The following is a 26476-nucleotide window of genomic DNA, read 5'->3' on the forward strand; positions in this document are numbered from 1 at the left end:
ATATGCCCACACCAAACACAGCTGATGGGTGTGTGAGATAGTATCGGATGCATGCCGAGGAGGCGAGGACGACATAGCATTGCATGTGTATGGGACCACAAACGAACAGGTGAGTTTGCTGACTGCTTTCAAGTTATGATAATAAAGGCCGAGCTCTTCTAATATCAAGATAGAATACTTACTGTTTAAGTGTAACTTAGATTGTCTGAAGTAGCCTAATTTAGATTTGGGATATAAATATTTAAATATTTAACCGCTAACGAACGTTAACGTTAACTGTTAGATTTTCTATTTATTTTTATTACATCAACATGATCAACATCAGCATCATCACGATCATAATGACTGGAAGTTATTTTGGTAGGGAGTCACAGTTTTGACCAGAAAATGATATTTGATAAGTTTGAGTTTCATATCAGATCAGGATTAGAATATCTAGATCATCTTCTCTATAGAACTTCAACTAACAAGTTAGACCGTCTATTAAACGATTAACTTGGTTAGTGCTTGTGGTATAAACGTACGTTGGACTTGTGTACGAGAAAGGTGAAATTTAAGAAAGGGATCTTTGCAGTGCTGGGTTTTGAAGTTCTAACGTTAGCGTTGTGTTACTGCTGGGGTGAAGTTTACATTTTAGGGTTAGAGATATCTAATGGTTAGGGAAGTGTAGCCAGGGTTTAACGTCAGACGTAATACACACAATGGGACACAGTTTACATTAACAACAATAAAACATATGGTAATGTCAGCACTGGTCAGGGTTTGTTGTAGCCCGACCAGACGCTGTTATGCTATGCTACCATGTACAGCGACTGGGCTGTGTATAGTTAGGTTTGTTGCAACTGATATCCATTCCCAAGGCCAGGGTTTGACCGAAACTACATGTAAAAAGATTGCAATTGATCGGTCTGTATCTGGTCGTCGGAGATATGTTCCGCGGAGACTACGGCTGGCTTGACGGATCTCCTCCTTAGAGGAGAGCCGATAAAGTAAAAAAAATGATAAAAGACTCCTCCAGACAGACAGATTTTTCTGTCTATCCAGAGGTTAATAGTAGCCTTTTGACAAGACCAAACAACTTTTGTATGGCAAACAACGTGTTCGATTCACAAACCTGAACTACTTTTGCCTTCCTGTACGTGGGTTTGCGTCTGCTACCTACCGCTAGTTGCCCAAGGAGGAGGGTCTGTTCAGCATGCTAAGTCAAAATTTCGCACTTATTTGTCGTGACCTTTGGTGTGTTTTGTACTTAATCCACATTCATAGATGCCAAGTTCAAAAAATTTTTATGAGTGAGATTTTCATGACTCGGCGTCTCGGTGTGCGCTCATGTGCATGAGTGAGGGAGCAAAGTGACTGAGCGAGAGGAGGGTGCGGGAGGGGGGTGTCCGCCCTCCCACGGTAGGGAGCTTTTTCAATCTTTAGCTCTTAATGGTGCAAGCTGACTCGGTGCATACTTAAGTGACTATTTTTTACTTATTTTGAAAGACAAAAGTTAAATATGCCTTCAATTGCAACTCTCACTTTAATCCTTTAAGGTATGCTCCCGATGCGTGAGAAAAATGGGTGCCATGCTCGAGATCATGAGACGGACCTTAAATGCTTGGTAGCTCTGCACATTTGCGCAAAATATGGCAGTATCGAAACTTCACTTTTTTGAAAATTGAAATGTTTTCTGAATTTTTTAAAGAAAGATTTATCGACCTCACGTAAACGCATGTGGTAACAACGGTACACGAAATGGACCTTGCAATGCCTGCTTTCAGCTTCGGGGTTGCTGCCGCAGGAGTCGCTATGGATGTTGTGTAATTTTATCTCTGACTGCCATTCCATGTATGCGGACGCCGCGTGCTGGCTCGGCGCTAGCGAGCTCTCTACTTACAACGATGGGTGAATCAAAGCCTCCATTACAATGGGAAAATCGTGAATGCGAATAGTTATCAAAATGCGAGTTTTTTTCAAGAAAACAAAAAAAAATCGCTGATTTAAACACTATTTATGTCTATATTACGTATCAATCTACATAATTGATCTAATTTCATGGCTTGGTGTACATCTGATTTTCATATGATAAACACTAGCAAGGGAATGAGTGAATGCAAGACCAAAGACAAAAGTGACACAGACGTGAGGCCTTTTGGAACCTGACGTGAATTTCGTGTTTTGAATGTTATTGTTTCTTGTTTATTTTGTTACCAAAAACGTAGCGACCAATCAGTGGCTGCATTGCTCACAATGACGTCAGCATATTTACAATCATGCATTAGACAACGCTGCCATGCATGCTGCATGGTGGCACTGATCTGACGGTCCCTGACCAGAAAAAATCACTGTCGGACCAGTTACTTTTTTAGGAATGGACCGGATTAGAAACCAGCTCTTTCTGTAGGGTGAAAGCCAGAGACTCCAACCCCAAGCACCTTCTGATCGGGAGATTCTCCCGCCTGAAACCCTAGCAAACGGGAGACTCCAATTTGATGTGCGCGAAGCGGCGCGAAGCACGAAGTTCCATGCAACCAGGGTCCAGGGCCCGCTTAAAGACCCTGGAAGCTCTAGGGTTCTAGATGCTCTCTCGTGCTATCTAAGGCTTATTTTTCAATATACTAAGAGTACAATGATATTAAGTAAGAAATCATTTCAAGCGGGAGACGCAGAGCCAGGGCGGGAGAAATTAAATCTCAAGCGGGAGAACGGGAGATTTTGCAAAAAAAGGGCTTTCGGCGGGAGATCTCCCGTCGAAAACGGGAGAGTTGGAGTCTCTGTGAAAGCTTGGGTGCATGCCATCAAACCAACACCCATAAGTCATACGGCCCACGAGTTATACGGCCCAAGAGTCGTACAGCCCATAAGTTATACAGCCCACAAGTCAGACAGCCCATGAGTTCGACACTATTACCCTAACAGGTAAGCAAACAAGGCCCACGAGACCGACACAGTATAAGCCCCATGTTGTAAATGTAATGTCGAGCTCATAGGCTGTCTTTACCTAGTGTCGAACTGATCCACGGGCCTTATTTGCCCCGTGTCGAACTCAAGGACTGTATGACTCACAGGCATTTTTTTCAATGTGGAACTCATGAGTTGTATGACTCGTGGGTCTCATGGGATGACCCCTAAAGCTTGGTGGTCCAGTAGTGGATATGATGCCTGTCCAGTGATCAAGGAGAGGTCTGAATCCAGAAGGAAAGATCAGTCTGTATATCAGGGAAATGTTCCACAGAGAGTACATCTGGCTTCATGGGGACATACCCGATACTGCACGATAGGGGGTCACATGCTCTAGCACAGAAATCAATGTGCAGGCGAATGGATGCATGCGCTGGTGATCCTTGTCACCCTGCTATTAGTGTATAATTATTGTTTCAACAAGCTGGTAGCTGTAATTTTGTATTTTGGTAATATTGTAATTTTGTATATTTCAATCAGCTGCTAAGCGCAACATATTCATCAGATGCCAATTTTTCTATTTAAAGGGATTGTAACATTTTGGTTAAGACCGAACTTCAGATTTCTTACATTTTTTTGTGAGATAATGAAAAACCTCTTATGAAATGTGAAAGAAAATGTAATTCGAAGAGGATTTCAATGCTTACTTGATGAAAATTGGTTTTGAAATTGCTGAGATACCGGTATCTAAAACAGAGGAATACTAATAAAAGGTTGGACCCACCTTTTGCTATGGTCGTTTTGTATTATACTCTATTTTTTTATGTCTCAGCCATTCCAAAACCGATTTTCATCAAATAAACTTTGAATTCCTCCTAGAATGGTATTTACTATACTATTTCAAAATTGGTTTCTTGGTATCTCACAAAAAGTTAAAAGCCAAATACCTCCACCTCCACAAATACTATACCATCCCTTCAAGTCTAGATTTGTCAACTGATATACACATGTAGGACTGTCCATTAGATATGTACGTAATCGCGGCGGGTGAGGAACCTCACATAGCACATCCATTGGGACAGTGGCTAAAGGACAAGTTCACCTTCATAAACATAAGGATTGAGAGAATGTAGCAATATTAGTAGAACACATCATTGAAAGTTTGAGGAAAATCAGACAATCCGTTCAAAAGTTATGAATTTTTGAAGTTTTTGTGCAGTACCCGCTGGATGAGAAGACTACTGCAGTGTATGAATAACTTAGATGTCACATGCGTACAACAATATAAGGAAAATATAAAGAGAATTTCACAAAATTCCATCTTTTGAAAAAAGTACACATTCCCCTGACTCGTTACCGATAAATGTTATGGGTAATATTATTCCCCCTGCCTTTAGAAAGAGGCAAGTCAATTGCTCTTTTATTATGCGAAAAAAGTGAAAATATGTTGAATTTTCTTTTATATTTTCTTTATACTGTTGTACGCATATGACTCACAAGCTGTAGTAGTCTCCTCATCCAGCGGTTCCAACACAAAAATTTAAAAAATTCATAACTTTTGCATCGATTGTCCAATTTTCCTCAAACTTTCACTGATGTGTTCTACTAATATTGTTGCATTTTCTCAATCCTTATGTTTATGAAGGTGAACTTGTCCTTTAAGCATCCCCCTACAGCAGTGCAGCTGAGAGGCTTCCGTCTGTATTGTCTTATTTCATCCTGTTGATGTTGATATGGATATGTACCAGGGCTTGCTTTTGAGCATTGTTCTTCTGAGAATGGTGGTGCTGTTCATAAACTTTGTATTCCTGACTGAAGAAGTAAAAGTGATCATCAAACATGAGGTATTTGGGAGAGTGCAGTATAAGCATTGATACAAGTAACGTCATGGCGAAGGTCAGACATTTTGTATTTAACTGAGATACTGTACATTTGTATGTGCATGGTAGCATTTTGAAGATAGAATTTGTGATTTCTTTGGGGGGGGGGGGGGGGCGGTGTCATCACTTTCACCCCGTCTTCTTCTGCCCTGTGTAGATTTTGTCATGAATCGCATATCTTCAAGCAGAGTCATGCTCCTAATGTTATATTTTTGAGCAACATGATAAGCCCTGGCAGTTTTTCATCCATGTTGGGATGACTGAAAGATTTACATATCATTCACTTGGGAAAGAATGTGCACTAAGATTAAAGGCCCGCTGACACTGCCCAAAAGTCGCGTAAACGCATGAATCACGTAAGAAATTCGAGCCTTACGCGATACATGCGCGATTTGCGCATTTCATGAGTTTGTCTGACGTGGAACCTTCGTAGTTGTCCGCCGATGTGCACCGGATTGCCGCTTTACGCGATTCCAGGTTTTGAGCAGCTCAAAACTCGGCTTCGCGTAAAAGTTTACGCAGTATTGTGCTGTTTTACGTAATTTTTGCGTATTTTGCATAGTTCTTACGTGAACAATGCGTGGAATATCAGTGATCATTCGCGAAAATGTTGCCGCTGTCGCGTTCATGCCCCAATCATGCGCGATTCATATGCAGTTCATTAGTGATAATGCGCAGATTATGCGTGGTTTTCCGTGGACCTCAGTCGTCGCGCACAACCACAAATTTGTCCTACATGTATTTGGGGCCTTTGCGTGCCTATGTGCTGGAAGTGCATGGTTTGTTAGTGATTTTTGCGTCATCTTTCCGTAGTTCTTGCGCAATTCATCGATGATTTTCATTGCGTAAATCAGCGAAAATTCTCTACGGATAAGCACGCAAAATCAAATTTCTTGCGTGATTCATGCGTTTACGCGACTTTTGGGCAGTGTGACCTGGCCTTTAGATACATGTACATGTACAACTGTACATAGTTTCACTCAAATTTATGCAATAGGGCATATAATCTGTGCATTGTGGAAGGTCATGATTTTTTTTTTCAATTACAGTTGCAAGGAGTATGAAGGCAAAAGGAGTTGCAGTACCAGGTACAGTATTCAGTTTTGAACTGGTACCATCCTCTCGTGTGCAGACATAAATTGTGTGAGAAGATTGGCAATCCCCAAAATGTGTTGCAATAGACTCCATGAGATATTGATCAGATGATGTGCAGACTCTTGGGATTAGATCATACTCTGTTTCCATGGAAATGGGGTTTGTTTACTTGGTTGGCAAGAAACAAAGAAACACCCCTGAAATGTGTTTTTGATGCAGCTATGGTGTAATAATCAGCAGTCTCAGGGGGTTCTGTAAATGTGAGGCCATGCAAAAGAATTTCCAACTACACTTTTGGTTTCTCTTTATTGTGAATCATACAATACACATTTGTACAGTAAAAATGTACATCTTTCTCGATGTTACTTGAAAAGCAAACTTTGGGAAGTCACCAAGTTAAAAGAAAGATTTGATACGGTACAAGTAATCTCCTAGTTTTAATTGCTAAAGCATACAGATATAATGCATTATTTTGTTGTACAGTGTACTTGGAGATCGTCTTGTTCTGTGTAGAAAACATGGTGTATGCCAGATGGTACATATGTAGTTGTGCACTTTTTCCTAAAAGGAAGTGAATCCCATTCAGCGACCATCCTTTATTCCAACCAAATCTTTATTTGAAGAATGCAATTTACATCTCACTTCACAGTGCGATATCAATTGCCATTAACAATTGCTCCAACAGTGCATTACGGACATGTCCTTTTAATGTCCTTTTACAAGGTTGTAGATTTGCCAAGTGCTCTTTAATTACAGGCCAAGTAAAATATTATTGGTTTCTCATCCTAACTTTCTGAAAAAAAGGATGAAGAAGGGCACTGTTTTAATTTTTTTTTTTGCCTTTTCCAAAAGCAACCATGATCAGATACGTTCACAGATTGCAATACTGTCGACATACCTTTTTGGTTTTGAGATATTATGCAATTTCATCATTACCCAACTGAAATCTTGTAATCACAGCATTATTTTACACATATTTCATGTTTAATGTGTCCATTTCAGAGCAAAAATTGACAGTTTTTGCAGTTGTATGGAAACTCTGTCTTACCTATAATCTAAAGATAACCCTCCCCCCCCCCAACAAAAAGGAAGTATCAAATGTTTGGATGATTTGCTGTACATAGAGTAGTGATTGTGCTTGAGAGACAGAGCAATCTGTTCAAGGCACTCCTCGCTGGGACCCCATCATGCGTTGCCAACGCGGGCTATTTATCATCAGATTGCTCTACGCATTGATGCCCAGTCTCTGCCTGTGCATACTGTGTGTATGCTTTGCTGTGCCGGTACCGGCACAATTTTTTGTTATTAATGATGCGATGATTCAGGATGGACATGTGTCTGAGTTGCTCGAGTGAAGGGAAGTCACGCTTTATTTTGCTGTCGTGTCGCTCGGCCCTCCTCTGTGGTCTACAGTGTAGCTGGCCTGCCTCGTCTGCAAGACGTCGGTCAGGTTGACACTTGTAATGCATTTATCTCAGAACAAGTCCGTGGAAGCACATTCGCCAACCTGCAAGATAACTCTTTGACACTGTCTTTCCTGTTGTGTCAGATGTCATCCCTTAAAATAGGCTGCCAGTTTAGAACAATTTTGATTTCGTTAAGCATGGTGCATGGCTGACACCATACAGTGAATCTTGGCCTGTCGACTCAGAACTAGCTCAGAGCCTTCCATCTGTAGCAAACGGACGTCACTGTGCAACACGCTTGCTGGATTACTGTACAAAGTCAACGTATGTTCTTCTCTTGTGTCATGACGCTGATGACTAATTTATGCATGATGAACACAGTTTTGAATCGCTGATTTCTGTAATTCAACCTGATTGTCAATTTCCTACGCAGTGCTGATGTACATGCTTCTCTCGCATTCAAGGTAATGTGTGCAGGTAACGTTTATGATTTTTCACGGCCCGAGCACTGAGCTTGGCTACTTGCTCTCAAAGGTGTTTCATTCCAGCCGCTTAATTAACTGAGACAAAAGCAGTGAACATGGTGTGTGTGCGTATTCTTTCAGTCATCTGTACTGTTCCCGGGTGCCAAGATATTTTTGCATGACAGAGTGACCTTTTTGCGGCAAGAATCCAACCATATGTCACCAAGTATTGTGCTCTAGTGGACAGAATTAGGTATGGTTGATATGCTATACACTGCAATACACTATACAAAAGTACATCTATAGGCAACGAGATGTTGCAATGTAAAGACAAAAAGATCTAATAATGACATTCAAAGATAGCTGATGTTTCTATTCTTTTGTCGAAAGAAATTAATCGTGTTTCAGGCCCTTAGCTGTCACATAAAAAGTAAGATATTATTGTTCTCTTTGAAGACAAAGGAAACATTAAAATCTCGTTATCTGTTTTTGGAATTGCCAAAATAAAAATGGTATTGATGGTTTAGACTGCATTGTTACTGTAATGATAGGTAGCAACACTTAACAATGGGACATATTGCTGAGGTTACGAAAAGATTTGCCATAGCATTTCTCAGCTACAACTTTGATAAGTTTGTAAACTATTCATGTAATAGTAAAATAGTATTGGTTGTTCCTAATAAAACATGGGTCCCACCTTTTATTAGGATTGCTTTTTTTTTTAATATATCTCGGCCATTTCAAAGCTAATTTTCATGAAATAAACTTTGAATTCTTCATAGAAGAATTATGCTTTTTCATATTTCATAAAAGGTTTCTTGTTATAAATCACAAAATTCATCATAAAAAATTGTTAGAAACCTGGAACCCCATCTCAACCAAAACCGTACCATCCCTTTAAGACCTAAATACACCAACACACACACACACATACACACACACACACACACACACACACACACACATATATTTTCAAACTTTTTGTCTGTTTTTAATATTGTGCAGTTCGATCAGTATACATGTCATTGTATTGTTACTGGCCTACAGTGTATCAGCAAATGTGGCTACAGCGAGGTTTTAGATGATAGGATGCATTATTCCTGCATATATAGATCGATGTATAATGGCAACTCCTCCAAGACATCTGAGACATTGATATCTGTTGGGTAGGCAAGATGCATATATGGGAACTACAGCATTGTAGAAAACATCATGGTGTCTTCAGCTGCTTGCCTGAAAAATCAATATCGAGGAGATTTTTGCTGTGGGGTTTAAAGGGATGGTGTAGTTTTGGTTGAGATGGGGTTTCAGGTTTCCGATTTTTTTGTAAGATAATGAGAAACCTCTTCTGAAATATGGAAGAAAATGTGCAATGTAATTTATAGAGAAATTCAAAGTTTATTTGATGAAATTTGGTTTTGAAATGACTGAGATGTATACAAAAGCATCCTAATAAAAGGTGGGACCCACCTTTTTTTAGGATTGCTTTGTTGTACTTTGTTTTTGGATATCTTAGCCACTTCAAAACTGATTTTCGTCAAATAATCTTTGAATTCCTCATTAGAATTGTATGCTCTTTGACATATAGAGTGTTATCTATAGTGTAAAGTATCTTCCAAAAAGTTAAAGGCTGAATCCTCACTTCACCCAATTCTATACCATTCCATTCCAGAAGATTGTGTTTGTGTGTACGTGTGTGTGTGTGTGTGTGTGTGTGTGTGTTGTTTTGGGTAGTGTTATCTAGTTTTGTAATAGAAGGCTTGGAAAATACATGATCCCTCAGTCATCTTAAGCAAATGTGTACAATTTCTGTACAAAGACCTCTTTATTACCAAAAAGCATGTAGTTTGAACCATTGCACTGATTTTATTGCAATATTTAAGCATTATTTTCATTGCAATATTTAAGCATTATTTTCATGTAACATTAAAGATACCATTATCAATAAATCAGAGATGAAATATTTTGCATTTAATAGAAAGGGAGGAATCTCACATAGAAATTGATTGCCTCTTAGCGCAAGGGAGAATATGATTGCTGGATTTGATTTGTGGTGGTGGACTAGAATTATTAGAATTAGTGATAGGGACAAAAAATTGTCAATGAGCCAGGTGGTTATCATCGGGATGGAAGGAAATTTGATAAAAAATATGAGAGCTTGGTGTCTAATTTGAGGATATCATGTTTCATGGTACAACTGTTGTGGTGAAATCAGATTGAATTTTATAGCCCCATGGATGTAGATTGGCCTGTTGTCTTTATTTTTTGTTTCAGTTTTAAATGAGAAATACGATGGTGTATGGTCTGTCCTCCATAACTACATTATGTGAGTGAGTCACCGTTGGCTGCAAGGGATGATGCATGATGAGTAGGTCAGGGTGGTGTATCAGAAGAGCATTGTTTCTTCTTTGGGTAGGAATTATGTACATTGTAGAATGCGATGCATCGGAGGCAATTAACTTGCTGCCTTGAGATACGACCTTATGGCTTTTATGAAGGCACATCAGGTTCCAGGAAGGAAGCGACAGGCTGATTACCATCTCCCAATCAGTATATTCTCAATGTCCCAATACCATATAGGGTTTACAGTGTATTTCAGCGTGCCTTTCCTAGACTGAAAAGAAGAGCTCATTTCAGGGCGCAAAATATTAAATGTAGATCATGTTTTGCTACAAAATAAGGTTTCCTTTCTTCAACAAATTCATATGTATACGGTTTACATATGTACAAACTGTACCAAACTGGTATACTGCAAGGCCTGTGCAATACTGGGCAAGGTATAGCCCATATGATATTTTGCATGCAGTCATTATATGATGCAGCATTTCTTACATAGACAGGAATAGCCTTTAGAATATCAGCATGCTTTTCATAAAGCAAGCATGCTGGTGTTGCCCGTCTCCTGGTTTTATGTACATGTAACCTGTAAATGTCATGAGTTTAATCAGCCAATTTTTGTATAGTTTTCTGAAATTGCATATATACATGTAATGACATCATCTGTTCCCTTATAGAATTGGAATTCTGAGTCTGTGCCTTTGAATGTTTTTAAAAGAGATACATGGTGCCATACAAATGACAATGGGAATCAATATCATCATCAAGTCATGATAGGGATGGACAGTGATGGGGTGTCAAATTTCAAAGTCTCATACAATAAGCTATGTTCGGTAATTTGTTTGACTGGCCATAGACCAAAGTGATACCTACATTGTAAGTAATATAACAATTTGTGGGTGTCTTTTTTTTTATGCACGTGTAGCTTTAGCCAATGATACATCTGTAAAGTTGTCATATACAGTATATAAAAATGTGTGTGTGTGTGTGTGTGTGTGTGTGTGTGTGTGTGTGTGTGTGTGTGTGAGTATGGACTCAAGAAGAAGAATATGTGTACCAAAAATGCGTTCAATTTACATGGCATTAACAGAGTCATAAGGGGAGTGTTGCGGACAAAGTCCAAGAGGCGTAGAATCCACTCTGTCCAAAGCCTTGAAGATTCTTAATCATATGCTGTAGGCAGCGTTCTGTGCTGCATGCTGTATCCACCCCCCCCCCCCCCCATAACTGATGTTATCAGTATATTGTCGCGTGTTTGCTATTATAGCCATAGTGATTACAGTGTGGCTGGTGGCAGGTTGGACGGTTGGACAGTTGTAAGACTGTCAGTGTAATGCATTTTTTAAGCCATTAGGACTATAGTTACCAGACAAATTAAATGGGAAAAAAAATTAAAAGACTTAAACTGAACATATTTTGTAATGGTGGCATTATTACACAATGTGTTGATTGACTATGAACCACACTGATATTGATTCAGTGTTCTGTGTGTTTCGGTTTCTGATGTGCAGGTGCCGTGTATGAACAGTATATAACGGTATGTATACCTAAATAATGGTACAAGATTGTATGAGCTGGGCGGTGGCCGCTTCCCTGGTATGAGAAAGCTGAAATATTGCTTACATGTAGACCTATATCTTTCATTTTCCAGGGTTGTGTAATATCAGAAGGCATGACCTAGAAGACCATCTGTGCCAATGGTTTCACTTGATATATTTGATAGCAATTTCATAAACACCCCTTCAATTTTCTTGGGGGGGGGGTGGTGGCTGAGGGAGAAATGGTGCTGAACAAGAACACCACGTTTTCAAGGTAGCATACATTTGTATGTTGGAACGATGCTTCGCCGAGGATATGAAGATACTTTAGGATTAGGGTTATATATAGTTCAGGATTAGGGTTAGAGTTAGAGTAACATTGATCTTGGTATCCTAGGGTAATAAACTGAGTATTAGCTCTAACCCTAATCCTGAAGCACATATTCATATCCTTGGCTGGGCATCACTCCAACATATGGTACCATTTTTCAAGAGCTGGTACAGCTCCATCTTTGGTGCACTACCAAAATGTAATGTACAATGTAGGTGTCACTCCCTCTTCTTGGACAAACCCTGTGTTTTTGTCGATCGTTGTCGTTGCTTTCCTGCATGTGAAATGGAAAGAGGGCTGCCTCTACCACTTCCCTATTCTTTGAGTGTCAACTACCCAAATATCTGTAAGTTTGGACAGTGCCGTACACCTACAGTGGCTATACACAGCAAGGGAGCCACAGGGTCAGTTGTTCCGAAGAGATTTTCAGACAACTTCATAGTAGGAGAATTAAATGATACATGATAAGAAAAGATCACAATTTCAAGTGATATAACAAAATATTAAATGTTTTATAGAGAAATACATATATTTCATGCTCAGATTAAGGGCGTAGTTGGCATGTAAAGAGTACTGTGTCCCCCCCTCCCCCCCCCCCCCAGTCACTTTCCTGTGGACAGTGCCATGTGTGACCCAATATGAGCAAATGCACAAAGGACAACTTTCAATGTTCACAGAGGACCATTAGCGCTGTTCCGTGTTCAATATTTGGTTGGAGCCATTATTTACCCTTTGCAGATGAAACAAAAACCCAGCATTTGTGCTTTAAAATAGTTTTAAAATGTGAGTTTGGGATAGAAACAACCACTGTAAGAATTTGCATAAGTAAAATTGATGTTAAGTATATTGTTAAACATACAAAATGTGAACAATAGTTATAATAAAAATAGTTCCGTGGACTACACCGTCTACAGTTATGGTTTATTGAGAAAAATACAGATATCTCCTTATATTTTAGGCTTTATCTCAAAATTTTTATTTGATAGGCTGTTTTGTGGTACAACAGGCCTACACATATGCATTAAATGTCATATCATGAAAATTTTTTAAATCACTGTTCCCAAAGGTAAACAGGACCTTTAAGTGGTCGCAGAGAATGTGGATCGTTGTATTAAAGCATATCATTGGTCCGTTTCTTCTAAGTTCAGCAGTTGGATGTTCTTGGAACCTTGAACACAATGGACAAAACTTGGAGGGAAGGGATTCCTGACATGCTCTCCACATATTCTCATTTCTCTTTGACCACTGAAGCAAATCAGACAGGGTTTTTTGTAAGATGTAGATAATGAGTCATAGACCCCGTTTACAGTGCGGGGCCGAGCCCGGCCTCAATTGCGCGGCTGAGCCCTGCAATTTTGTCCGTTTACACTGCTGGGCTCGGCCGCGCTTTTAATCAAAACCTTTCAATATTTTGTCGTAGTGGCGCTCTGCTTGTAAACAAACGCAATTTGGTATTGTCTGGTTTTCAGACTCTTTGCCAAATGAATTCCGTGGCGACGAAGTCGCCGTTCGGGCAAAGGCCTTTCCCGAAGGAAAAAATCCTTTGCAGGACAAAACCACCTTAAACTATACTAGTTTTCAACGTTGAGGGAGTTAATATCCTGAACAGCAAAATAGTACAGGCAGAGGGTTTGGAAGCCAGACTAAAATTGGTCGCGCATTTGGCCCAGTTTACGTTTACACTGAGAAAAGGCTGGGCTCGGCCGCGGCTCGGCCGCGGCCGAGACCACCTCCAGAGCGAGGCCAAATGCGAGGCCTATTTTTGCCTTGCATTTGGCCTTTTGCACGTTTACACTGAAGCGGGGCTGGGCCGAGCCGCGGCCGAGCCTCGCACTGTAAACAGGGTCCTAGTTTCATACCTTAAAATTGCATTTGGGTTGATTCACTAATCTTATGGTTATCATTGCAGAAAGTCCAATTGTAATTTGTTTTGGACATATGGTACATATACCAAGAAAGATTGATTTAAGTACTCTGCATGAGGAGATAAATTTTCACATGCCAGTGCCAAAGCTGGTCAAACAGCATTCAAACCTGTAATGTACAGGCAAATCTCTGTTGTGGATCTGTAGATGAGCTATCTCTCTTCCCAAATCTTTAGTTGATGGAGCTTCCTTTTTCAGGACACTATGAGCTGAGGTGTTTGGGGAATCAAAGCTGTGGTACATCCTGTCGGGATGTGTTGCCAGAAGTTTCCAATCAAATCAAATGCAGAATGGAAATTACCAAGGCAAAAAGCAAACAAAACAAACTATTAAAACAAAGAAGAAAAGAGTGAATAATGGCCCTAGCATTTACATAAAACTTTAGCGAGGAAGATACATGTCATTCGTGTTCCTTGTTGTGTTTTTATTCATCATACTCCACAATCACATTGGCTGTCTATATACGTGTGTATATGTATAATGCCTAATGATGTGCTATGTACTGATATGTCCCATAATGTATTACACTTTGATAGAGTAAAATTTCATGCAGGCATTTTCAGTCATTCCAGCTACTTGTGGAAGCAGTATGTAGCACCATGAAGCTAAAGCCAGTTTTATACACAAAAAAAAGAAGAAAGAAAGAAGAAAGAAAGATGAAACAAAAAAAAAAAACATTGCAGTCGAGTTGGGCACTGATTATTTTCTCATGGACCTCAAAGTGCAAGCCCCCCCCCCCCCCCCAGGAAAAAAATGTAATCACAAAGGTGGTTACCAACAAAACACAAATGATCAAAGAAACCTATTAAATTGTGCCATTCGTCTGCCTTGTACGATGTACTACAACTGTATAATGCATGTCGCCACTGTGTCTGTGCATCATGCTAACAGAGGACGACAAAGAAATGAATTCCTCTATCCCTTTTGTTTTCAAACAATTTACAGTCATATCTAGAGTGTCGTATCAAAGGAAGATCTGTTGCCAACTGTGAACCGACCAATCAGGACCCACAAGAAGCCCCGCCCACCGCAGCCACCACCACCACCGCACCCCACCCCACCCCTTACCCCCTGTCCTTCCAGCCCCATCTGAGAGGCTAGGCAGCAGCCAGTGGGAGACCTCCCGTCGCCATGACGATCCTGTACAGCTGCATCGCGAGGGGCACCACCATCATGGTGGAGCTCTCCAGGAGCGACGAGCACAACTTCCAGCAGGTCGTCAACTCGATGATGCAGAACCTAGCGACCAAGGAGAACTTCAAGTCGGTGTACACGTCGCAAGAGTAAGCTGGCCCTCTCTATCATTTCATGCGTGGGTAATGGTGTGGTGATAATGGAACCAAAATTTTAATTTTTAGCTGGCAGAAAAAGGTCAAGTCATAGGGACTTTTACCCCAAATGCATTAGATTCAGTGAGTGCTGGGGGGTGTTTCATAAAGCTGTTCGTAAAGTTATGAACGACTTACGAGCGACTGGTGATCAGTCCTTGCTGAAATATGGAGATTCTCAAAGTATAGCACATCAGAACTGATCACCAGTCGCTCGTAAGTTGTTTGTAACTTTACGAACAGCTTTATGAAAGAGGGCCCAGAATCGTTAGTAGATCACATCAGTAAAGTTTTGGAGTGACAAAGATAACAAGAGAATTTTTCAGAATTTTACTCAAAAGAAAAATACACTTTCCTTTGACTGACATATCATGTGACAGGTAATATTATTCCCCCTGCATTTTGTTCATTATGGAAGAAAAATCAACAAACTAGTTACTTCTCTGCAGTCAAAGTTACCCCAAACATGTATTTAGTATAAAAAAAGCTTTAAAAAACAGAGAGAAAAAATAGCAGCACGCAAAAGTTAAGCCTAAAGAAATTTGGATGAGCTGCATGTATTGACGAGATGAGGACGGGCTGATTTTGTTCAACATGCATTTCCCATAGACACCAGCTCGAGTATACTCGGGACTCGTCTTCAACAGGTTAAAAGTTCAGAAATGTTAAAGTTTTTGTCAAGTCCATGTGTCATCGTGGCTGGATGGGAAGGCTATGACAATACATTATGTCACATTAGTACAACTACAAAATGTATACAAAGGAGATATCAAGAGAGTTCCACAAGATTTCATTTTTCATGCACAGTAGTACATGATCCATTGACTTGTTACTAGCATGATTATGTAGTACAAGTGTATGTGAAGGTAACTAATATATGTACATGTACTGTTCCTGATGAGGAAGGTAACTTACTTGTATGTGCTCTTTTCTTATGCTAGATTTCTTTTTTTCTTGGAGAATATTTTACACAGCCACGTGTGTGCCAGGCATCAGTCAATCTATCTAGAGAGACTCCCAGAGTTCTGGCTTAAAATAGCCCCCCATCCACCTTGTCACTGGTGGTTATTGGGAGAGATTGGAATAGATTAAACTGATCGAGATGTGGCAAGACCACATGTTATGATTAATCCTTCTTCTGTTTCGGAAGGCGGTGAGCACTTATAGGACCCCTTTCCGGCAATAATTAGTAGCGTTCCATTAATAGCCAGAGCGTAGGGTAGGGAACAGTCTAATTTGAGACCTGCCTTTGTAATAACAAATGTTCACTTTATTATTTTTTTTTCTGTCACATGACTAAACTGCAAAGTTAGAGGTAACCTGTCTAAAAATCTTGACAATTTCTTTAAACACACATTTGCTGTTGCTTTAATAAAAAGCTTACGGTCATTTTGTCTAGTATCAGTAAGTTGCATATTAATCATGACTGGAACAGTGAGACCTAGTATTCAGACTGTGTGACTCGTCAGTACACGGTCTCATGAGCCAATGTGCACTGGAACCAGCTCAACGTGCGGAACAAGCGAGGGTGACAGCCCTGAACAAGTCGCTCCTAAAAAAAGAAAGCTCACAGAGTGCTCCGAACAGCAAAATGTGGCTCACTATATTGTCCTTCAAAAGCGGCTTTGTGTTTGGATCATCATTTTTGCACCTTATTTATCATCGTATTGTATTATGTACAAATTGATCTTTTTATGTAAGAGATCTCTGATTTAATGCTGTTTCACTCGTACAGTAACATATAGTATTCATACATTGCAGGGAATAATTTTCCGGCATCACATCACAATTTGCTATGCATTTTTGTACCACTGCTACACAAAGTACACTGTACATGTAATTTTTGTTTATCAGTTTTCTTCCATAGAAGTGTGCAGGATACCATTTGATGATATATCATTCATCATCTGAAATAGCTGAGTTGGAAAATTATTCCCTGCATTGTATTTACATAATTTTCCTTGATGATGAACACCAAAATGAATGATCTCATTGACTTGGAGTGTACATCTCCCTACCCCCTCCTAACATCAAGTAAACATCCCTGAAAGACATACCATCCCTTTTGCATGCAAATTTTTGAAAATTTGGTGAGAACACTTAGGTATTGAAGAAATCATTAGTTGGAAACCACCTGTAAATGTTGAACTCAAGAGGGTTTTTATTTGTTGAGTTAAATTGACCGTTAAGATTCGAATAATTTTTCGTACTACAAAAAAATTACAAATCTAAACTACTAGTCTAGTTTTACAGACCTCTGTGATGCACTTATGTAGTTCATGTAAGTGGTGTGTTGTTATTTGCCATAGCTAGTGAATTCTTCCTTTTTGACAGCTTTAACATGTATTAGATCTTTGTTCAAAGTATAAGTATCATATTACAACCACAGGAGGATATGCAGCTGTGCCTCGTGCACAGAATATGTTACGGTGGGCATTTGGTGCATTATTTGAATTTTAACGGCTAACAACCTTCAAATATCACAGAAATTTTATAGCTTTACAATAGTCTTGTTATTCTGGTGGAATATGTCATGTTCTGTGCTATTTGGGTAGGAATGCAAAAGGGATGGCCCATCTTTAATCAACAGCTAAAGCTGCAAAAAAGGCTAAATAAAGCATGAAATATGGAAGAAGGTTGATCGGTCATTGTGCCTAGTTGTAATAAAAGATTGAGTGTTACCTTCACTCATTCTATGCACTAAAAAAAGCCCTCCATTTCTTGCTCTACCCTAGTCAGGCAGATTTATACAATTGCCGCAGGTATTCGGTAATGAATTCAGTTTGCTCACAGCAGTCGTACCTGCAATAAATGCCGATATGTTATAAAAATATGACCTATTCATGTTAATAATGGAGTGCAGGTAGGGCAGAGAGGTACATAGTAGATTTTGAAGTACTGTTATGGCGTATGTGTGTCGATGTCTGTACATGTGTGCGGCGTGTGTGTCTGTGTGCCTGTGTGATATTAAGCCCTTGAGCTAATATTGACATGTATTTGCTAAATGATTCATACCCATTTTTTTGCTATATTTTCCTGAATCAATCATGCTGCAGCTCTTGTCAGCTCCCACAGTGTGCAAAAAGCTAGACCCTACACACCTGCAATTCACCGGTGCACTTTAGTGTAACGTGTCAAAAATGTCAAAGTTCACATTGCCTCCTTCACTGCAGGTTAAGTACCACATTTTGATTGTGCATTTATGTTTGAATTCTCTGAAGAGAATGCAAACTAAAGAACAAGTTTGAATTATCTTGACACATTGTAGACTTGATAGAAGAAAGACAATAGAGATTGTTGAATATCTTTGCAAAATTTGACAATGGGCATGAAAATTGAGATTATTTGAGTATTAAATTTACATGTCATGTAAAAAGAATGTAGGCAATTGAATGTAGAGTAATTTTGCCCGCATGAACATGATGATGTAGGCATGATACACTTTAGCAGCATAATGTGTACAGTGTCTCTTTCTCATATTTTGTCAAAGAACATTTGTTGTTGTGTGTGTATTGCTGCAAGGTATATATGTTCAAGGTATTATGGATTTTACACATTGTAGAGCACATCTTGCAAGGCAATGGGTTTTGATTCCACTTGAATGTATGTGCAGGCAAAATTAGATTGTGGTAGTCACTTTGTATTCTGGTGTGTACGTTGTATATTGATACAGTGAATGAGGATTGCTAATTACGTGGTTAGTGGTATGCACTTGTATGCAGGACAGTGTCATGATTAAACAACTATAGAAGCTGTCTCAATGTCCACATTTACTTTATGAGAGCCTGCATGAAATTAATTAATGACTGCATTCAATTCAAACCATCATACTCTTGCCCGATCATGCGCAAAGACTTTGCGGATCCATTGTTCTGATGCACTGTGCCATCAATTCCAGTCAGAGAAGCGTTACATGTCATACGAGTGTAGCTTAATGGGGTACATGGTATGTAACATCCTCTTCCAATCTGAGATCATTTCCATATCAAATGTTGAAATATGACATTTTTGGCACAAGTTTGGGTGGCATATCCATTAAGCCCACCAGTCCCCACGTGAAGCAACCCTAAACGTACTTCACAATTGCAAATTCCAGCGGCAATCACAAAATGAAAGTACCAGTAATTACCCTTGAGGAAAATGGGCAGGATGTATCGAAACTTGCACCACATCCTGTCAGGAATATCAATGTTCCCTTCTTCTGATTCCTTCTATAGCCAACCACCCGATATACATGTAGATGCCATAAAGTGTAGCAAACCTGCTGTGTAATTATTTGGCCATTTGCAGTATATGGGCTGGCCTTGAAACACCGCCATTGTCTCATGCCTGTCTGGCATAGGTTTAGTTTGATTGTTTTCAAGTAATTTCTATCTTTAAAAAAAAGGAGATCAAATGTTATGATGAAAAATTACGTACATACTGTACATAAAATGTTCTATAAGCAATACTCGCAATCTTATGAACTTAAATGAATCTTATGAACTTGTATATGAACTAATGACTCATATTAAAACTCTATCTGATTCATTATTCTTAGATTTTATTCTGAGGCTTGCCCTTAGATCGCACAATATGGCATTAACATATGAGTACAAACAAGATTCCAAGTATTAATATTTCAATTTTTATATGAAAATAGATACATTTAGAAACTTACAGCTGGTTCTCCCCTTTTTTTTCTTTTTTCTTTTGTTTCATTAGGACAACATTTTCATAAGGTGAACTCTATTCAAGATTGAATATATTCACTAATAGCCTAACAAGACTTGAGCCATTGTCCAAAAGGTAATGGGTGGAGGTCAGCAACCTCTTTAAATGGTTCCATGACATTTGCCCCCATGAAATACATGCATGCTAAGCTAAACATAAATCCTACCCACATGCATAACCCTAACCCTAATCCTAATCCTGACATCAAACTAAAACTAAAACCCAATCACAACCCTAACCCTAACCCTAAGTCGTTGGAGAAAATAAGACTGGAGCAATTGTCACAGTCCTGAGCAAATGTCGTGTCACCCTTCAAACATGTGTGACTAGTATAATATCATTTGAATCTCTTTGCATTTGGAGAGATACAGTTAACAACAAAATTATTCATACCCCTGGGAAATTTTTAGTTTTGAGCAGATTTCTTACAAGTAGAGGATGGGGTGATGGTGATTGGGTGTTATATCCAAACATTTCTATTGTTATGCAAATGAGGTGAAACTGGAATTAATCTCAATTTGTAGAGGACAAATAAGAGTAACAAGTTAACACCCAATCACCATCACTCCATCCTTCACTTGTAAGAAATCTGCTCATAACTAATAATTTCTCAGGGGTGTGAATAATTTTGTTCTTAACTTTTGGTAGAGGATACATACAGACATGATGCACTTGACAGTTTTCCTCTGTTCCTTCCCATTCTGTTTGTTTGTTTGTTTGTTTGTTTGTGTTGATGTCATGACATCTGTTTATGTCTGTACAGATGAACAAGTTGTACTGCATATGCAGATCATGTGCAATAGATTGTAGGTTTATTGCCGGAAAAGTCTACAGATTGAGTGCTCTTGCTAATGACTTTCATCTGGTACACAGAGCATACTCCTAAAATGTTTTTACCATCCTTATCAATTATATGCTTATAAATTGCATTTATTACACATCTGTATACATTCTATTGTTAATAAATGAACTTTTTTCTGTAAAAAAAGATGTAAAAAAAATATAAGAATGAATAATAAATCCATGATTGCATAAAGTTATAGATAGCATTGTAGATATGCATTCATGCATAGATCTTGTGTTGATATAATTCCCATCTTTCTCTTTTGTCTCTTATTATCTCTGATTATCTGATTATCTCTTACTATGTGTGTTCAATAGCTACCTCTTCCACGTGGTAATCCAAGATGGCATCACCTACATGTGCGCTACCTCGGTGGACTTCAGCAAGCAGACATCCTACGCTTTTCTCAAGGAGATCATGCAGAAGGTGGCAGGGTGCAGCCTGGCGCAGCGGGTGCACCACGCCGGCGATATGGAGCTCGACCGCGACTTCAGCAGCGTGCTGGGCCAGGAAATGGTGGGTGACTGTGGGTGGGGTAGGGAAGAGGATGGGGAGGGGGGGGGGGGGGTAAGCACAGATGCATGTCATGTCTTCTCCCTGTGCCGCATTGTTTTTATTAACATAATTTTTTGCCGACTTGCTGACCTATAAGCAGAATATCTGATGTATTAATGTGGTATTATTATGGTGGGGAAAAGAATACACAACAGCTTTGAAAGTAATAAAGATAATAATGATGGTTATTGGTGATGGTGATGCTTATTATGATAATGATAATGATAATGACGATGATGATGATGACGATGATGAAGATGATGGTAGTAATGATCATACGCTCTTATTTACCCTTGGTGAGATAGCTCTGTCAATAGTGCGTCTGCCTCAAGATCCTAAGGACCCTGGTTCGATATCCAGGTCCGACTGAGCCATGTTGTGTGTAATCATACCGTCCCCTCTAGTAAGAGGCAAAACACTCTGTCCCTCGGATAGGACATAGAATGGAGGTCCCATGTGTGAGAGTCACAACTCGTGCATGTAAAACATCCCACTTCAATTATTCGTCACAAAGAGCAGGGTGTTTAACCCGGTGAAGTGATGCCACCTCACATCCAACTGGACTCCATGGGAGACCAGTTATTGCAGCTGAATATGAACTATCCAGCCATCTTGTTAGATGGAAAATGAAACAGACAAACAAAACCTCTTCAGAGAGAACATTGTTCTCTCTATGGGTCCTGCCATTATTAGTTACCCCACCCATCATCTTCAGTTAACTTTCATTTTCTGGCTGTATGCGCCAGACAGGATATGAACCCAGAGTCTCTTCTATAAGAGCCCTGAACCTTGCCCACTAATCCAGTGTTCCCACATGACACCCCCTTCCTGCCCATAATAGTCAATGTTGTTTTTGAATCATTAAAGGGTTACATGTGTATACCTTAGAGGAAGAAAAAAATAAAACAGAAGCCGTGGTATTCAAGCTGCAGGTTATCATTAATCCAATTGAAATTGCACATGAGTGTACAAAATGTCTGTGAAAATTTCTGTCATGAATTTAGGTGTGTGTTGGTATATGGTACTGTAAAAGTGGATATTTTTGCGCGACTAATATTTCGCGCGTGGCCAGGTCAAAAGAGTTTCGCATGTTTTTAATTCCGTGGAATCAAGACGTCATGCACAAGAACGTATGGCAAGCATAAATATTCACATGCTTTTATTTTCGTGCTAGTTTCTGGTTGCGCGAAATGCGCGAAAATTTCAACACAGCGAAAATTTCCGCTTTTACTGTAATTGCCAGCACTTGCTTGAGAAATGCTTTAGCTGAAAAGACAATTTGCTTAATTCAGTCGAGCTGGGAATGTATACAAATGATATTTTACTGATCAATTCGTGATGTAAACTGTGAGCCTAATGTGTCGCAGCTTAAAGGGATGACGTAGTATCGGTTGAGGTGAGGATTCAGCTTCTAACTTTGTGCAAGATACAATTATAAGAAACCACTTCATGAAATGTTTAAGACCATACAATTCTAACAGAAATTCAAAATTTATTTGATGAAAATCAGTTTTGAAATGGCTGAGATATCCAAAAACTAAGTAAAACAAAGAGATCCTAGTAAAAGTTGGGTCCCACCTTTTGTGGGGATTGCTTTGTTTTGGATATCAGCCATTTCAAAACCAATTTTTATCAAATAAATTTTGAATTCCTCTTAAAATTATATGCTCTTTCATATTCTATAAGAGGTTCCTCATCGTTCCTTAACCCTAATCAGGCTGGGCTTTTTTGGCTATGCTATATCTGGGGGGGATTCCGCCCCCCCCTTCAGATCTCGCCTATGGAACGCGTGATCGCGCCAAAAATCGGCATACGCGACGCCCGCGATGTATACTATCAAAATGTATGGTTGCTTTCTCCGAAAAATTGTTCTTATATTTTATATTAATTAATTATTGTAATTTATGCATAAAATCAGTTTTGGGCTCTAAATCACTTATTAATGCTCTAATTAAGCTAATTTCTCTTTAAAAATGTTTCTTGTATCATTCTCCTGAGACATAAGATAAAAAAAAAATCTGTATCGAAATTAATTTCTTATGTATTTGATTGTTTTTTTGAATTTCTTATGTATTTCCTTGTTTTTCGACCTTTTGTTTTTGTTTGTTTTTCGACCTTTTGTTTTTGTTTGTTTTTTGGCCAAAATTTGTCACAGACATTTTTCAAAGCTTTATTATGCTAAAATAAATTAATTTCGTCCATTCTAAGTCAAGATATGAATTTTTATGTGAATTAATTGAAAAAACACAATTTGCATTGGATTTGTACACAAAATCACGTTTTGGAGCAATTTTGGGGTTGACAAATTTTTTTTTGAACGGGCGTCGCGTCAAAACGGTACGCGCGAGCGCAACAGTTTTGGTCTCAAAAGTTGCGCGATACTTGAAAGAAAAAAGTCATGAAACATCGCGGCGGGAGCTTACCCTGCTGCGAAGATATTGCGCGAAACGTCGAGGGGGGGGGGCGGATTCCGCCCCCCCCCCCCAGCCTGATTAGGGTTAAACGGATACAGTTCAGAGTCACATCCCGAGATGGGTCTATTTATGAGTTAACTGCAGAAGCTATTAAGTATGGAGAAAGAGAAGATTAAATGTGACACAGTAAAATAGTGATAGGGTGTGATGCTTATGCGTCTCCAAGGATATTTGGGGTGTTTTATACACAACAGGCTAGAAGGGTAGTACTCTATACGCCATATATTTTGCAGAGTTTTTATTTTCAATCATTTTGTGAGTTGGGTGCTCTTCACGAATTGAACAATGCACAAAAACATTGAATCTAATCCCAACATGAATCTGACATGCATGCCTAAATTTCTCCATTTGTTACTACAATGTATATACTCCGTGATCGCATATGTAATCACTCGCAGAATTGTTGAGAAGTCCCGATTGGTGAAAAATTAAATTTGCTAAATGTATAATATGCGGTAAACAGTAGTAAGCTAACTATCACAAACTCCTCTATGGCTTTGTCTTGCTTCTCTGATAGGATCACTACTCGACGATGAAGGGAGGGGGAAACGACAAAGTCGCCGTGCTGCAGAACCAAGTTGACGAGGTCAAGGACATCATGACCCAGAACATCGACAAAGTGCTGAGCAGAGGCGAGAAGCTCGACGACTTATTAGTGAAGACCGAAGACCTGGAAGCAAGCGTGAGTGTAATGATCGGGCAAATTAATGGTAGCCGTGAACAGAGAGAATTGGCAAAATGTGGTAGAAAGATGACAGTGAGTCATGATATTGCTCTGTTTGTTATCTAGGATTTCATCTTATAGTCATTTCTATTTATCATCTGGGGATTCAACTTACATTTTCAATACATTCAATTCATCTTACTTATTAATTGCTTTATTCAGAGATGATAACTTTCGTTTTATAGCAAATACTGCATGTTCATTGAAAATGCTGTTTTCCCAAAATTGTATGACTACACATGTCTAATGGAGAAAAAGTAAAGATGCTGTTTTTCCACAAGAATACACCTTTCCAGCCCTCAAAATATTGGAATGCTGTTTAGAAGCATGTTTATGCTGTATTTGTGACCATATACATTATCCAAATTTGTGTCTTGTGGACAGATTAAATTCTAGTGGAATTAATGTCTGTAGCGCTACAGCTGGTACAGTCATACATCTATGTTAGTCGTAGCATGAATGAAAAATAATATTTGGATTGACTTTGTCAGACCACTTAATGAAGGAAATTGATCCTATTAAAGTAGCTTGAATGACACATGCAAGTCCAAGCCTTGTTTCTCAGCAGAGTTGAGTGAATATCATCAGATGCTATCAAATGTGGGGGAAAAAAAAAGGTTATGGATGATAAGTCTTGCCACTATTTCTTCAAAGCGTGTCATACATGCATGCTAAATTTTTTGATTCATAAGATTTCTGAGCATTGTTGAGTAAGAGTGTAAAAAATATTTATGTCCAATCTTTCCAGTCTACCCTCTTTTTTTTTTGTACCACACCTCTCAACGCCATGCTGCAGGCGAGAACGTTCCAGAAGACCGCATCGAAAGTCAGGAAGAAGATGTGGTGGCAAAACACCAGAATGAAGATCATCCTTGTGATCGTCGTCCTCATCGTCATCCTTGCCGTCGTCCTGATCGCACTCAAGTTAGCAGGAGTCATCTGAGCATCGCCCGCGTTGCTCAGAGCGACAAAACCAAGAGACTGCAAATGAACCAAGATACGTGTTCCTGCATCTTTGTGGGACTTCGAAGGAGCAGGAGCTTCTCGGATGAGCTGTGCTTAAATGCTTTCTGCGGAGATGCTTGGAGACGAATTTTCTTGTTCTTTCCAACAGCTGTTGTGATTTTATATACAGGAGTAATATGTCATCACGAATGGTCGTCTGTGATCCACAGAGAGTAGTTGTGATTTGAGATATGGAGACAGGAATGAAATAATTACAAGAAAGAGCACCTTCTGTTATCAGAATGATAAAATGAGGATTTAATCTTTTTTTTTTGTAGTGATATTTTCATCCAACAAGATGTCGTTCATAGTATGACAGAGCAGTTACTGTGTGATACCTTCTAACCAGTTTTCACCAAATCTCTTGATAACTTAAAGGGGAAATCCAGTCCAAATATAAGTTAGGCTGATAAGAAAGAGTAAAATATTATGAGTTCAATGGTAAAATTTTGATCAAAATCAGGTGAAAAATGAGGAAGTTATGACCATTTTGAAAATTCACAATTTTTTTCAGGAAACAGTTCTTGAATGGTCAATATGAATATGCAAATAGCAAAGTGAGCATGTCATTCCATCACAACTTGCCATATACACACTAGTTTGTACATAAGATTTTGACATTTCCAGTTTTTTATTCATACGCAATTATGCCCAAGGCTCAAATCCTGTTATATCTAACTGATCACTATACTGAAGTTATTTAACCAGCAATAACATCATTTTCCAGATTTCAATATCAGAAAAATTGAATTTTCATCATTTTTTTTTTGTACACGATCAATGGAAAATTGTGAGGTTATGACATGTTAGCTCACTCATTTACATATTCATATCCACTATACAAGAACTGTTTTACAGAAATTAGCAAAACTTCAAAATGTCGTAACTTCCTTATTTATCAGCCGATTTCAGTCAAAATTTTTACCGTTGAACTTGTAATATTTTACTCTTTTTTTAAATCAGACTAACTT

At 39.0% G+C, this 26476-nt stretch overlaps 1 protein-coding gene across 1 annotated transcript; it reads left to right on the forward strand.

The window, feature by feature from the left end:
- Positions 1–25936, forward strand: LOC139720578 (vesicle-associated membrane protein 7-like). The gene is made up of 5 exons (XM_071631926.1): positions 1–109; positions 14808–15145; positions 21065–21263; positions 24294–24458; positions 25297–25936. Exons 2-5 carry the CDS (start codon positions 14994–14996, stop codon positions 25441–25443), a joined length of 663 nt encoding a protein of 220 aa, XP_071488027.1. The 5' UTR covers positions 1–109; positions 14808–14993; the 3' UTR covers positions 25444–25936.
- Positions 25937–26476: the final 540 nt, after the last annotated feature.

The sequence above is a fragment of the Diadema antillarum genome, unplaced genomic scaffold (assembly GCF_040938485.1).
Source record: "Diadema antillarum isolate AM-2024a unplaced genomic scaffold, OU_Dant_1.0 scf00000129, whole genome shotgun sequence".
NCBI classification, from domain to species: Eukaryota; Metazoa; Echinodermata; class Echinoidea; order Diadematoida; family Diadematidae; genus Diadema; species Diadema antillarum.

What these genes read in the sequence shown, in the direction of transcription:
- LOC139720578 (XM_071631926.1), top strand. Translation starts at nt 14,994, where the DNA reads ATGACGATCCTGTACAGCTGCATCGCGAGGGGCACCACCATCATGGTG. An exon ending in TCGGTGTACACGTCGCAAGA is followed by an intron (nt 15,146 to 21,064) that starts GTAAGCTGGCCC and finishes TGTGTTCAATAG; the next exon opens with CTACCTCTTCCACGTGGTAA. An exon ending in CCGAAGACCTGGAAGCAAGC is followed by an intron (nt 24,459 to 25,296) that starts GTGAGTGTAATG and finishes GCCATGCTGCAG; the next exon opens with GCGAGAACGTTCCAGAAGAC.